Source organism: Apus apus, chromosome 1 (assembly GCF_020740795.1).
Source record: "Apus apus isolate bApuApu2 chromosome 1, bApuApu2.pri.cur, whole genome shotgun sequence".
Taxonomy (NCBI): Eukaryota; Metazoa; Chordata; class Aves; order Apodiformes; family Apodidae; genus Apus; species Apus apus.
In genome coordinates, this window is record NC_067282.1 from 152,278,232 (window position 1) to 152,289,966 (window position 11,735).

Consider the following 11,735-nt stretch of genomic DNA (forward strand, 5'->3'; position numbering starts at 1 on the left):
TTGTGTATGTGGGGAAGGGTTTTTTTGAAGGTACATAATCTGCCACCTGGTGATGAGGAGCTAAGATGAGAAATGCCACACTCCTATTCTGGAGGGCATTAACAATCACACTAAGAAATTCTTGGGTAAAGCACATGCAAAACACTGCTCTTCTTAATTGCATGTGCTGAGTCCTAGCTGAAGACCAGAAATCAGTGTTACTGCTTTTCTCACTGAAGAAATGACTGGAGCTGGGGTGTCAAGAGAAGATGAGTCTCCATGAAGAAGTCTGGCAAGCCAGTCAGAGTTCTGCAGAGTTCTGCATCCTCTCAATCACAGGCAGAGGAAGGCTGTGCACAGGATCTATGTGGTGGTGGTGTGACCCATCATACACTTACTGGGGGAAAAAACAGAGACTTTCAGGAAAGAAGTCAAAAAGCCAAGACACATGAAAATGAAACTTTTAAGTTTATTATTCCATATGTTTAATGCAGAGTTAATGGTGCTAGGACAGCATAGAAATTGGGGAGGGGGAGGTGGGGGAGGAAGGTGCTACTTGTATAAATAAGAGGACAGGGCTGGAAGAGGTTACATGTGTACAGGGAGCAAACATTCTACATGATCTTTTCAGACACCACAAGGAGAAGTCATCCATAACTAAGGGAGGTGGGAAGGGCATCTGACAGTCATATCAGCAGAGGGAAACAGCGGCACCAATCACAGTCCACGTTCAGTCAAAGTATTTTATCTTTCTCGAATGCAATATCCATTGGAAGGTCCCACAACATGTCTCTGCGATCAGTTGCCAGGAGTCATCTTTTCCTGAAGCAACTTCTGTGCCAGTTCACTCCCTGGCATGACAAACCACCCCAGTCCTGGAGGTGACAAGGGAGAAGTAAGCAGACTGTCCTCAGGTGTTGGGCTGAACAAAGGAGGATGACCTGACTGTGAGAGCTGGTTGTTTCTGTTTTGAAACCCAAAGGGGAAAATAAATTCTTTTGCATCTGAATAGGCTTATTTTCTTTACACTCACCCAAGATTGGGTGCGTATCTACCTCGCTTAAAGCTGCAGAAGTATCTTTCCATCTTCAGCATAGGTAGAAGGGAGGTGTTGACTGACTGGAAGACACAATGAAAAAACGAGCGGGGTAGCACACCCCATCAGCCTGAGTTTGGAGTGGAGGTTCAAAGAGAGCATTGGAATCAACTCGGGGTGTTGGCAAGTGCATAGTTAGCTTCCTTGGTGCCTCTTCATTCAGGCAGGCACAGTCAGACATGGAAAGGCAAGGACCAAGTTTGCTCAGAGGTTTTTTGGGGTACTGAAGAGATTAGAAAGGACTGAGGTGGCAGAAATGCCAGACATAAATGAACAATATAGAGTAATTATAAGAAAGGAGGATTCACCCACAGCACCTAAATGATTCGCTGGTCCTTCCCCACCTCTCCTGCACCTCCGTACATGAACACGCGTGTGTGCACAGGCTGTGCTACGCGAAGCACTAAGACCAACATTGTGGTTCCTACACGTTGCTCAGGCAAGCCTTAAAATCTCCATGCAGGAAAGAGTGTGGAATTAAACAGAGACAGGATGGAGAGAAGAGGTGGGGAGAAAAGCTAGGATGCAGCTGTGGAAATCAGCAGGGAAGCAAGCATAGGTTGGTCTTCCAACGGGGTTCAAGATTCATGCATGTGTGAATCTTGGGCAGGACTGCTGCACGATGCTGATCACAAGGAAGCTGGCTGTGCCATCCTCCCTACTCCTCCCCCCATAACATGTTCACCAAGGCTGAGCCATCACCCTTCACCCGCAGCAGGTGACAAAATGTCAGCCATTGTGGCCTGTTGGAAACACTTGCTAACTCCCTGGAGCAGTCTGGGGAGAGGAAGGAAAGGATGTCTCTCTCATCATACAGTCTAGGGTGTGCACAATGAAACCCACTGCGGACCAGTCACTCCATGTCTAGAATCCTCCTCATCTAGAAGGCCAATAAGGTGTCGCAAGCCAGTCGGGTGGCCTGCGTGAAATTGGTAAAGGGCAAAAGGGCAAAAAACCTTCCTCTAGGCGGGTGAGCCAGCGATAGCCGGGGTCAAGAAAGGCACTTCTGTATACTCAGTGGGTTCTGGTGGCTGGATGGCACTGAGTGACCTCGGAGTTCGGAGGCTCTTCTGCCTGTGCTGATTCTTTGGAGCCTTTCCATCGCTGCTTCGGTCACCGGTCCCCATTCCCTATGGTCTGGAGAGAGTCGTGTACACCGGCTGTTCCCAATGTGTGGGGCTATGGGACTGTGGCACAGAGGGTGCAGGGTCAGAGATGGCAGTGTAAAGGGGACGTTGAGAAGGTCCCATATAGGAGAAGGCAGAGTAGAGGCCAGAGGCTTGGCTGGAATGGCTGTAGTAGGGTCCTGAGGGCTGGTGGTCTGGGTAGTCGAACTGTGGCCTGGAGATGGAGGGGAAGGCCGAACCGTAGTGGGGCAGACTCAGGGATGTGTAAGCTATCTGGGAGGTGGAGGGCTGGTCGGTGTAGTGACCTCCAGGGGCTGGCCCCTCCGTTTTCACCTGGGCCTTGGAATCCACCACCGGTGAGGTGGCAGTGGACAAGGAGACTCCGTGCTGCTTGGAGATCCAGGCAGAGTGTCCGCTGGCTGCAGCCAGGGCGCTCCCAAGGCCGTAGCCAGCAGCCGCGGCTGCCGCGTAGCCCCCAACATGGCCTGGGTGGCCGGCGTGTCCGTTGGGCGGCAGGTACTGGTCAAACTCATTGACATCAAAGGTCTCCATGTTGGACATCACTTCATGGCTGATCTCCCCGATGTCCACATTGCCAAAGTCAATGTGGGGCTTTCCCCCTTCCCCCAGGGAACGCCCTTCTCGTTTGGAGTCAGCTTTGCCTGCCTGCAGCTCGGTCTTAGGGGTGGTGGGAGGTGTAGGGGGCCCATGGCTCTGACCTGCGAGGTAAAACATTTTGAGGAGGAAAGAAAGAGAAGGGGTGAGTTACCAATTTATGCCTGGGTTTATACCCAGCCCAGCTCTGCTCCACCCAGTATGCCAGCAGCTGTCCAGCTGGAGACTTCAGTGGAGGAACGCAGAAATAGCCAGCCAAAACCAAACCTTTTTATATCATCTTGTGGAAAAAGAAATAGCTTGTGCAAGCCTTGCCTGACCAGAGGAATACAAGTGCCCGGGAAGCTTAGTTATGTCCCTGTACTGCTGACTCCAGCAGTTTGTTAGGTCATGAGCAAGGTGTCAGCCACATCGCTAAGGCTTTCACCATGATAACTCATCTGTTTTGAGCCTCCAAATTGGCTGTAGCCTGTCAGTAGGGTCACGGAGACATGGGACTCACCTGAGGGGTGTTCTGGGTGCCCATCGGACATGGGCGACCCTTCGCCAGGATGCCGGTGATCCAGGTGGGCATTCTTATAGTGGGCCTGGATGGCAGCAGCCCCACCAGCCTCCCCCTCCACCTGGCCTTCGCCCTCGCCCTGCGTGGCCTTGCCGTTTTTCCGCCGGCGGGGCTGGTACTTGTAATCGGGATGGTCCTTCTTGTGCTGCATCCTCAGCCGCTCCGCCTCTTCGATAAAGGGCCGCTTGTCGCTTTCGTTCAACAGCCTGCAGAGGCCAAGGAGGTAGAGAAGAGAAGAGGGGAAGAGGAGGGGCAGGTGGATTAGGAAAAAACACCACTATGCTCTGCATCATGGGACATGGCCTGTAAATCCCGTCGTCGGGATGTTGCCCCATTGAGGGTGTTTCCCAGAACAACAGAAAGAGCTTCAGCGTGTTTCGGTGGAGACAGCACCATTTGCCTCCTCCTTGTTAATTATTAAGCCCTGACACGGGTCGGTGCCAGTGCTGGGTCCCTCTTGCCTAGCTACGTGGTGCACCTCAGTAAGTTCAGCGCTCTCTCTTTTAGTTTTATAAAACGTTCCATCCCCAAAGGCAAAGCACAGCTTTTCATATCCACCTAAGATAAGGCTGGGCAAGAGGCTTTTAAAGGGTTGGGCAAATGAAAGGCAGCTGGGATCATTGCTTAGAGTCAGGCAGTGTGGCACACCCTTGTTACTTGTAATGCTGCCCCCTGCATGTCTTGCTTTTCCCCAAACTATTCCAGTTTGATTTCCCACCCTTCCAAAGGCTTTCTTCAAGTTTGAGGCTCTACTGAGCACAAATAGCAGCGACTAGTGTTGGCTGCACAGTATTCATGTTGCTGCGTGGAGCTTGCTGGGCCTTTAAGCATCTTGCCATATTCTAGAAGGGAACTGAAGAAAATTTTGAAGGGGGAGAAAGTGTATTCTGCTATTCTTGGAGCTCCTGCTCACCTTAAACATTGATAATGCAGAAGGCTGAAGCACAAAGGACCAACCCTTCTTGATCATAGCTAAGCAGTTATAAAAATATTAGCTGATATGTTGCTAGCCTTGTAGAAATAGATGAGCTTTGGTCTCTGGATGAAAGGCACTGCAGAAATGTGAGCTCCTTTGCTGTATTCCTGCCAGATCATGGACTGCTCTTGTTAAGAGAGGTTCTCCGAGGAAATGGTGAAATGTGCGGGCAGGATGGCTCAGAGCACTTGAAAATGAGGTCAGCCTCATTGCTCAAGCCTTTAGCACAGTCTCAGTTGGAAGCATTTCAGTTTCATTTTATTATTTTTGCCCTCAAATATTCTCGTGACTCAAGGTCATCCTGCTTCCAACCAGAAACCAGTGTGCCTAGAAGGGACCAGTCTTCCCATGACTTGCAGCTCCAACAGCCGCTAGAAATGGGGGCTCCCAAATGGCAAAAATTACTCAATTTGTGAGATATCCACACCTTTTTCTTTCCAACAAACGAACTGTGCTGTCACCTTGGTACTCCTGAAGCCCCTAGCCTGAAAATGTGGCCAATTCCATTCAAATGCAGGCCCTGAGGAAGCTACAAAGGCCTGAACTGGTCTGAAAAACTGAAGCCAAAGAGGAGGCGTGGCTCAAGGAGCACACAGATGAATCTGGCAGGGGATCAAAGGGGTCACCAGCAAGTAATGGGTAGGTTTTGAAGCACCTCCTTTCTCCCTGCTCCTCGGGTATGCCAGCAGCCAGAAGGTGTGTGGCATGGATAGGAGCCCATTATGGTGCTGACCTGGGTTCACTCCAGGCAGCCTGAGCAGGTCGCAGCCACACACCACATTCCTCCGGTGCCTTAATCCTGGAGATTAAAGCAACTGAGTCACTATGAATCCAACACCAGCCTTCCTGTCCCTCCCGCCACCATACACCATGCTCACGCATCCCAGAGGGTTCTAATCCCTCAGCCTATGCTGCTCCAGATGTCTCTCCAAGGGGTCCAAAGGGACATCATGACCAATCCTTGTAGACATTGTGGACTGGCAGGTGACCTTGCCTTGGCAAAGCCTTCATCCTTGCAGAACACCCTACTTCCAGGGGATGTGAAGAATAGAGGCAAAACCTGCAGCCTTGCAACCCAGGACACTTCACTACAAGGCAGCCAGGCTCTGATGTCTCGATGCTCCCAGCCCAGATAATGCTGTAGCTAATAAGATGCTGTGATGGGAAATGAAAGGTCACTTTCTATGTGAAGGGGTTATAGGCTGCCCAGCTAGCTTTGATCAGCAGGGCGTACTGCACGGTGAGCTTGGAGCAGAGTCTCCCATGGAAGCTGAAGCTCAGCCTCCCGGGTCCATCTCGTAGATGGTGTGAACCAGAGCCACTCCAGGCTATGCAGGCATCAGGTCCCTACCCTCTGAGCTATGCCCCAGAGCCTCACCTCTCCTCCCCGTAACAGCAACCCAAGGGCAGTGCCACCTGCAAGACGGTGGCAAGTCCACTTCCCGCATCTTTGCCTTCTCCTTTCCACGGCTGCCTGCTCCCTCCTCCCTCCCGCTGGGATCAGAGCTCAAATCGGCTTTAGCAAAGTGAAACTGGTGCGAGCAGGCAAAGGCCAGGAGATTTGGGGGGATTTGGATTTCACTGCTTCCTGCCCTCCCCCTCCAGCCCCCCAGACTCCCCAGGCCATAATGCAAAGGAATCTCGCACGGGCAGAGAAGTTATGGATCACAGAGCAAAGCCGTTCATGGGGCTTAACCGAGCCCTCACCGCCCGCCCCAGCACCGAGTGCTCACCCCCGGGCTGAGGGGAGAGGGGCAAACATCCAGCGCCCCGCTCCGGGAGGAGAAAGAAGAACCAAAATCTTTCTGCCCGCCTCTGGCAGCCTCCCCTTCTGCCGCCCGGCGTTGCACCGCGCTGTGTGCGGCTTGGCGGCCAGAGGCTTGACCCTGTGCCGCGACTCAGCTGCCGATGAGTCAGTGTGGTGATGGATTTAGCATTGCCCGGTGGGGCTGATGCAAGGCGAGGGCTGGGTGGGAACAGAAAGCAGCCGGGAGGGCTCTCCTACAAGTCCGGGTCCCCGGATTTCATGGATGTGACCCTGTTCCCTTGGCTGCTGCCACGCCCAGGCAAATATCCCTCCATCGGGTGCCCTCTCCCCTCCCCACCAAGTCTTCATCCTCTTCTTCCCATGCCCCGCTTATTTTCAGCCCTGGAGGTGGTGCTGGCTGGCATTTGGCTGAGAGTCGTGCCGACATTTTCAGCAGCCAGCCTCCATTTGAGAGCTGCTCCCTGTCCCACCCTGGGGAAGGAAAGCTGCCAAGGCGAGATTTCATGAACACTGAGCCCCTCCCTTCTTCTTTTTTAGTACATTTGGTTTGTCTGCTGCACCCCAGATGGGTACAGATGGAGGTGGATGGGGCCATAACCCCGCTGGCACTGCATTTGGGGCCAAGCAGTTACTACAACCATGGGGGCATGTCCTGTTGCCCTTCCCAGTGTGGACTGGGGCCTGTGGAGGACATGGCGGTGGCACAGAGCTGGAGCAAACACCAGACTTAAAAACAACCCAGGTCATCGGAGCCCATTTTGCAGAGGAGCACGTGGGACAGCACTGGGGTTATCTCTCAATCTGCTATCTGCCTTTCGAGATGATTTCCCAGCCTCTGCTGTCCCCACCCAGTGCCGATCGCTGGGGACATGCTTGGTTTAACAGTGGCCTGTGGGCAGGCTCCGTGCTCCCCAGCACTCATCTCTCTGCCTAACGTGCCCTTTACCTGTAAAGCTCAGGGCAGCCCATGTGGAAATATAAGTTGCCCATATTTTCCAAAGTGACTAGTGATGTAGGCTGTAGGGTTTGGATAGTTCACCCTGTAAAGTGTGGGGGTAGATGAACAGGCAGGGCCCTTTGCAGGGACCCTCATCAAGTGTTTGAGACTAAGCCACCCAGAGCTCAACACAACTGCTGGTGGTTGTACCAATGCATAGGAGCTATACCTTGGGAACAGCGTAGAAGAGGGCAGCAGAAACATCAGTGGAGGAAGACAAAACCGTACTGTGGCTGCAAGGCAAGGCTTGGGGCTATTATCCTTATAACCTCTGGGCCACCTGCCATGGTGTTTTTTGGGTGGATATTTCCACCCAACCTAACGGGAAAACACACACATGTGGTCCTATGCTGGCCAGACACCGACTGCACCCATAATCTATCTTACTCTGCTGTGTGGTCCCTGTGGGGGCTGGCACGGCTCGGACATCCACAGCCTGCACTCGGGACACTTGGAGAGGAGACACGTTCAAGGAATCAGCTGCAAACCCAGCACCACACAACCCCAGGCCTGATCCTGCAAGATTCTCTGCTTGACCCATGCTCAATGGCTAAGAGCCACAGCCCTAAGAAACATGCAGGGACCTCGACCATCGTCCAGTGGCAGTGTCTTCCTGCTCTGAGTCCCATGTGGCCAGCGGCGGGAGCTGTGCCCTGGGAGCAGGGAGGCAGTCGGATGCAGGAATGTGGTCACAGGCAGGGGGCTGTGTCTCCTTGCGCTCTGGATGTGATATTCATGGAGGGTTTCCTTGCTCTGCTGTTTTCAAGGGAAATGCAGTGTCCAGAGGGAGGGAGTTGCTCTAAAAACTAGCATTTTTTTGCAATAAAGGAATGCTAACTTGAAGTAACACTTTGGGAACAAAAAAAAGTGAGTTCTCCCTCGCACACACCCCCTCTTCCAGCACAGATTCCTGGTCTAGAGACTGGCAGCCCAGCCCCAGGCAGGAGCAAGTGCCACAGTAAAGGAAAGGAAAGGCAGTGGGGAACAAAGCAGGGAAAAGCATCAGATGAGACATTTGCAATCACACCCTGCCTTCAATTTCCCAAAGAAATGCCTTTGCTGGGGCTACACTAGATGGTTCAGGGTAAAGGGGCTGATGTGGCAGGGGGAAAAGCTAATGCCTGAGGGCTCAGTTCCTTGCAAGAATGGAGCTTTGAAGTCAGGACGAGATCTCGACATCAGCTGCTGGATGGAGTGCATTTTGTTTCTGCTTGGAAAAATGTCTCTTGGCCCACACGAGGTAGAGAGCTTTATCCATGAAATGCCACCAGGGCAGGAGAGAGAATGAGAGAGCCCGTTTATGAGCCCTGGTTTGTGTTGGTTGGTGCAAGGCGAGGTGGGGGACAGTGCTGGGGACTTTTGGCAAAAAGTGTTTATAAGAGGTTGATGGGGTTACTGGCAGAGACCATCAGATGGGGAAGAAGCGGCACGGCCAGCCTGACGTGCTTGGCCTGGGCACTACAGCTCTCCGCACACCCACAGGCTGGCTGTGATCAATCGGGGCAGCCTGCTGGTCAGTCGGGGGAAGGAGGAGTGGGTCGGGGAGGGTACGTAAAGGACCTGGGGATATGCATGAAGCCAAAATGAAAATGGGTGCAACAAACTGGTGGGGCCAGAGGAACAAGTGTGTGTGTGCCATTGAGAAGGGAGGGCGTCTCTCTGGGTGCAAAGGGGGATGGGGATGGTTTGAACCAGTGTGTTGCAAGAGAGTCTGCTAAGGCTGGGACTGTCGCAGGTCCTTACTTTCTGCTAAGCCTCAGCCCCTCTTTCTAGCAGGGTCTCTCCTTAACCTTCATGCAGCACCTGCATAGCCTGCCAAGACTGGAACCCTCCTGGAAAGGAGGGGTGCAGGGCTCTGGCTGCCTGGCTCCCTTGCCCTGACCTTCCTCCTTGACCATAACTTGGTTGCCTACTTGCTCTGTGGCACTGCACAGAAAATAACTCCCGTTGGCGTTAGGACCTAAGTTCAAACAGGCTTGAGGCAACCACCAGTGAGTTAAGTTGATTTGGGCTCAGCCTGGTTCCTGCTAGTGCACAACTTAGCCCAACAGAGAGGGTGAGCCAAGAAAACAAGATCTTCCTGGCAGTCAGGCAGGAGAGGACCAGGACAAGGCTGTCCCAGTCAGGAACAACAGAGGAAGTTAGTGGGAAACATATGGAAAAGGGCTGATGCCCAGTATGGTGGTGAGCTCTGCCAAGGAAGCCTTCACTACATCCAACCACCACTAGTACCCCAGTCACCAACCATGCCTCCTGTGAGGGGGTCCCCCTATGAGGGAAGGAGTTCCTTCAAGGTCTGTCCTGCTAAGTCTTCATCCTTCTGCCTCACCTCACAGTCCTCTCCAGGACACCTGAAGACCCCAGCCCTTGTGCTCCCCCTCCGCCCAGCCGCTCTTACCTCCAGAGCTTCCCCAGGGTCTTACTGAGCTCGGCGTTGTGGAGGTGTGGGTACTGGTCAGCCAGTTTCCTCCGGGCAGCCTGTGCCCAGACCATGAAGGCGTTCATGGGCCGTTTGACATGGGGTTTGCTCTTGTTACTTCCATTCACCCGGACAGGCATGGGTACCAGGGTCCAGTCATAGCCGCTCAGCACCTGGCTGACCGCCTCACGGATGCACACAGGGAACTTGTCATCATCCGCCTCCGTGTCTTGCTGTTCCTTCTTGACCTTCCCCATCTCCCCGTTCCCGGAGCCGGCAAGGTGCGGGGAGTTGTCTGATGCCATGGAAGGTCCTGGTGAGAGGCAGTGGTGGTCTTCAGAGCCCACAGGGCTCATCTCCACTTCCGAAAGGTCTTGGTCGTCAGCCATCGTCACTCGTGAGCCCTTTCTCTCTTCCTTCTTGATGTCCTTCTTCTCACTGGGGAAGGGAGGGAGGAAGACAAAAACAAAGGAAGGAAAGGAGAGGGGGGAGAAAGAGAGAAAGGGAGAAGCAACACCAAATCTGAAAGGGACTCCAGGCTCTCCAAAGAGCTGACCACGAGACAGGAGCCGCTCAATAAAAGCACAAGCAAAGCAATTGCCGTGCACACCGCAAAACCCGTGATCGATGGGGGTGGGGATGGGTTGGGGCCCCTGGTTAATTTGGGTATCGCTCCCTATCTCTATCTCTGCAATCATCGGAGCTGACATGTGTGGAGGGGCCTGAGCCAGGAGGGATAAGAGAGGCTGTGCACCTGAAAGGAGAGTGACATTGACCATCTTGCCCTGGCGCAACTCCCCCAGAGGAGCAAGATGGGGGGGACAGTCACAAAACTTGTGTGGGGAAGTGCCCCTTTCTTTTGAAGACGTGCGGTGAAACAACGACACGGCACCCAGGGGAAGGAGTGGGAGTGGGAGAGTCAGCACCATAGAGGTAAACCAGAAGGGACACATCTCCGGGCTAGCAGGGAAGCCGAGAGGGTGGCACTGCCGGACAGAGAACCAGCCCAGACCCCAGATCTGCACCCAGAGACCCTGACCCCATCCCTCACCCTCCTCTTGCTCATAAGCCAAAGACTTAACATGCATCTGCATTGCATCCCCACACACAGCCTGTCTGTGTATGTGTGCGTATACATATTGGCACTCACACATATATATATATGTATGTATATAAGTATATAAAATAAATGCAGATACAAGCACACACCAAGTTTAACTTTGAGACAAGCCAAGGCTTTGGGTTGACTGCCCCACACACTCCTCCTCTCTCCTGGCTGCAGTCACCTCTGAAAATCCCTTCTGCCGTGCAGCAGATTCCCCCTTGAAGAAAGAAATACTCTAAAAAGAAAGGCCTGTCTATTCCCCACAACCAGAAATAAACAAACAAACAAACAAATAAATAAATAAATAAATTAAAAAAATAAAACAATAAAGCAACAAACCAGAAAAAAAAAGAAAAGAAAAGAAAAGAAAATTAAAAAAAACCCCAAACCGCAAAACCCCCCAAGAAATAAATTTTAAAAACACATAATAATAAGGAATAGAAAAGCATGCCTCTGGCTTAGCTTTAAAAAAAGCCAATGCAGAGCAAGGGCTGCTCTCCTTCCCATTTCAGACACAGACCCCCACTGGGGAAATAAAAAAAAAAAAAAGTAGGAGAAAGTAAGGGGGAAAGAAGCAGGAGCGACTGTGCGGGTGTGTGAGCAAGCTCAGGTAGGAGAACTTACGTTGCTGGCCGGTGTGCCGGGCAGATCCTGGGAGGGCTGTGGTTTGTATCCCAGTCGCCCCCCTGCTCTCCCTGCCAGCCCGGGGAGGCGAGCGGTGCGGGGAGGCTCTCAGGCGAGTGCCATTCCTGGAGGGAGGGTTGGTTTTTACTAATACCCCGGCTGGATGTCTCGAGCTGGCTTTGCTGCTTAGCACCGGGGGAGGGAAGGGAGGAAGGTGGAGCCAAGCGCTCCTCAGAGCCAGAATACGGTAGGTCGGGGGTGGTGGGGAGGGGATGCGGGCAGCCCCCCACCCCACCTCGGCTGCTGGCACGTTCCCTGCTTTTCCCCCCAGTGCCAGCTTCTTCCCGAGACCTGCTGGCATTGGGCTGCTCTTGGCGGCGTGGCTACCCCAGAGATGGGATTCAAGCCCAGTGGATTTGGGGTGGCTGGGTGCTGGAAGGGGCCTGGGGAAGTTTGGGGAAATGGAT

The 11,735-nt window shown here is 53.0% G+C and overlaps 1 protein-coding gene across 1 annotated transcript; it reads right to left on the reverse strand.

Moving 5' to 3' along the window:
- Nucleotides 1–430: 430 nt before the first annotated feature.
- SOX10 (SRY-box transcription factor 10) lies at nucleotides 431–11,450 on the reverse strand. Its single transcript, XM_051639144.1, has 4 exons — nucleotides 11,269–11,450; nucleotides 9,519–9,977; nucleotides 3,320–3,585; nucleotides 431–2,921 (listed from the first exon to the last, which is right to left on the reverse strand). Exons 2-4 carry the CDS (start codon nucleotides 9,926–9,928, stop codon nucleotides 2,206–2,208), a joined length of 1,392 nt encoding a protein of 463 aa, XP_051495104.1. The 5' UTR covers nucleotides 9,929–9,977; nucleotides 11,269–11,450; the 3' UTR covers nucleotides 431–2,205.
- Between the last annotated feature and the right edge of the window lie 285 nt (nucleotides 11,451–11,735).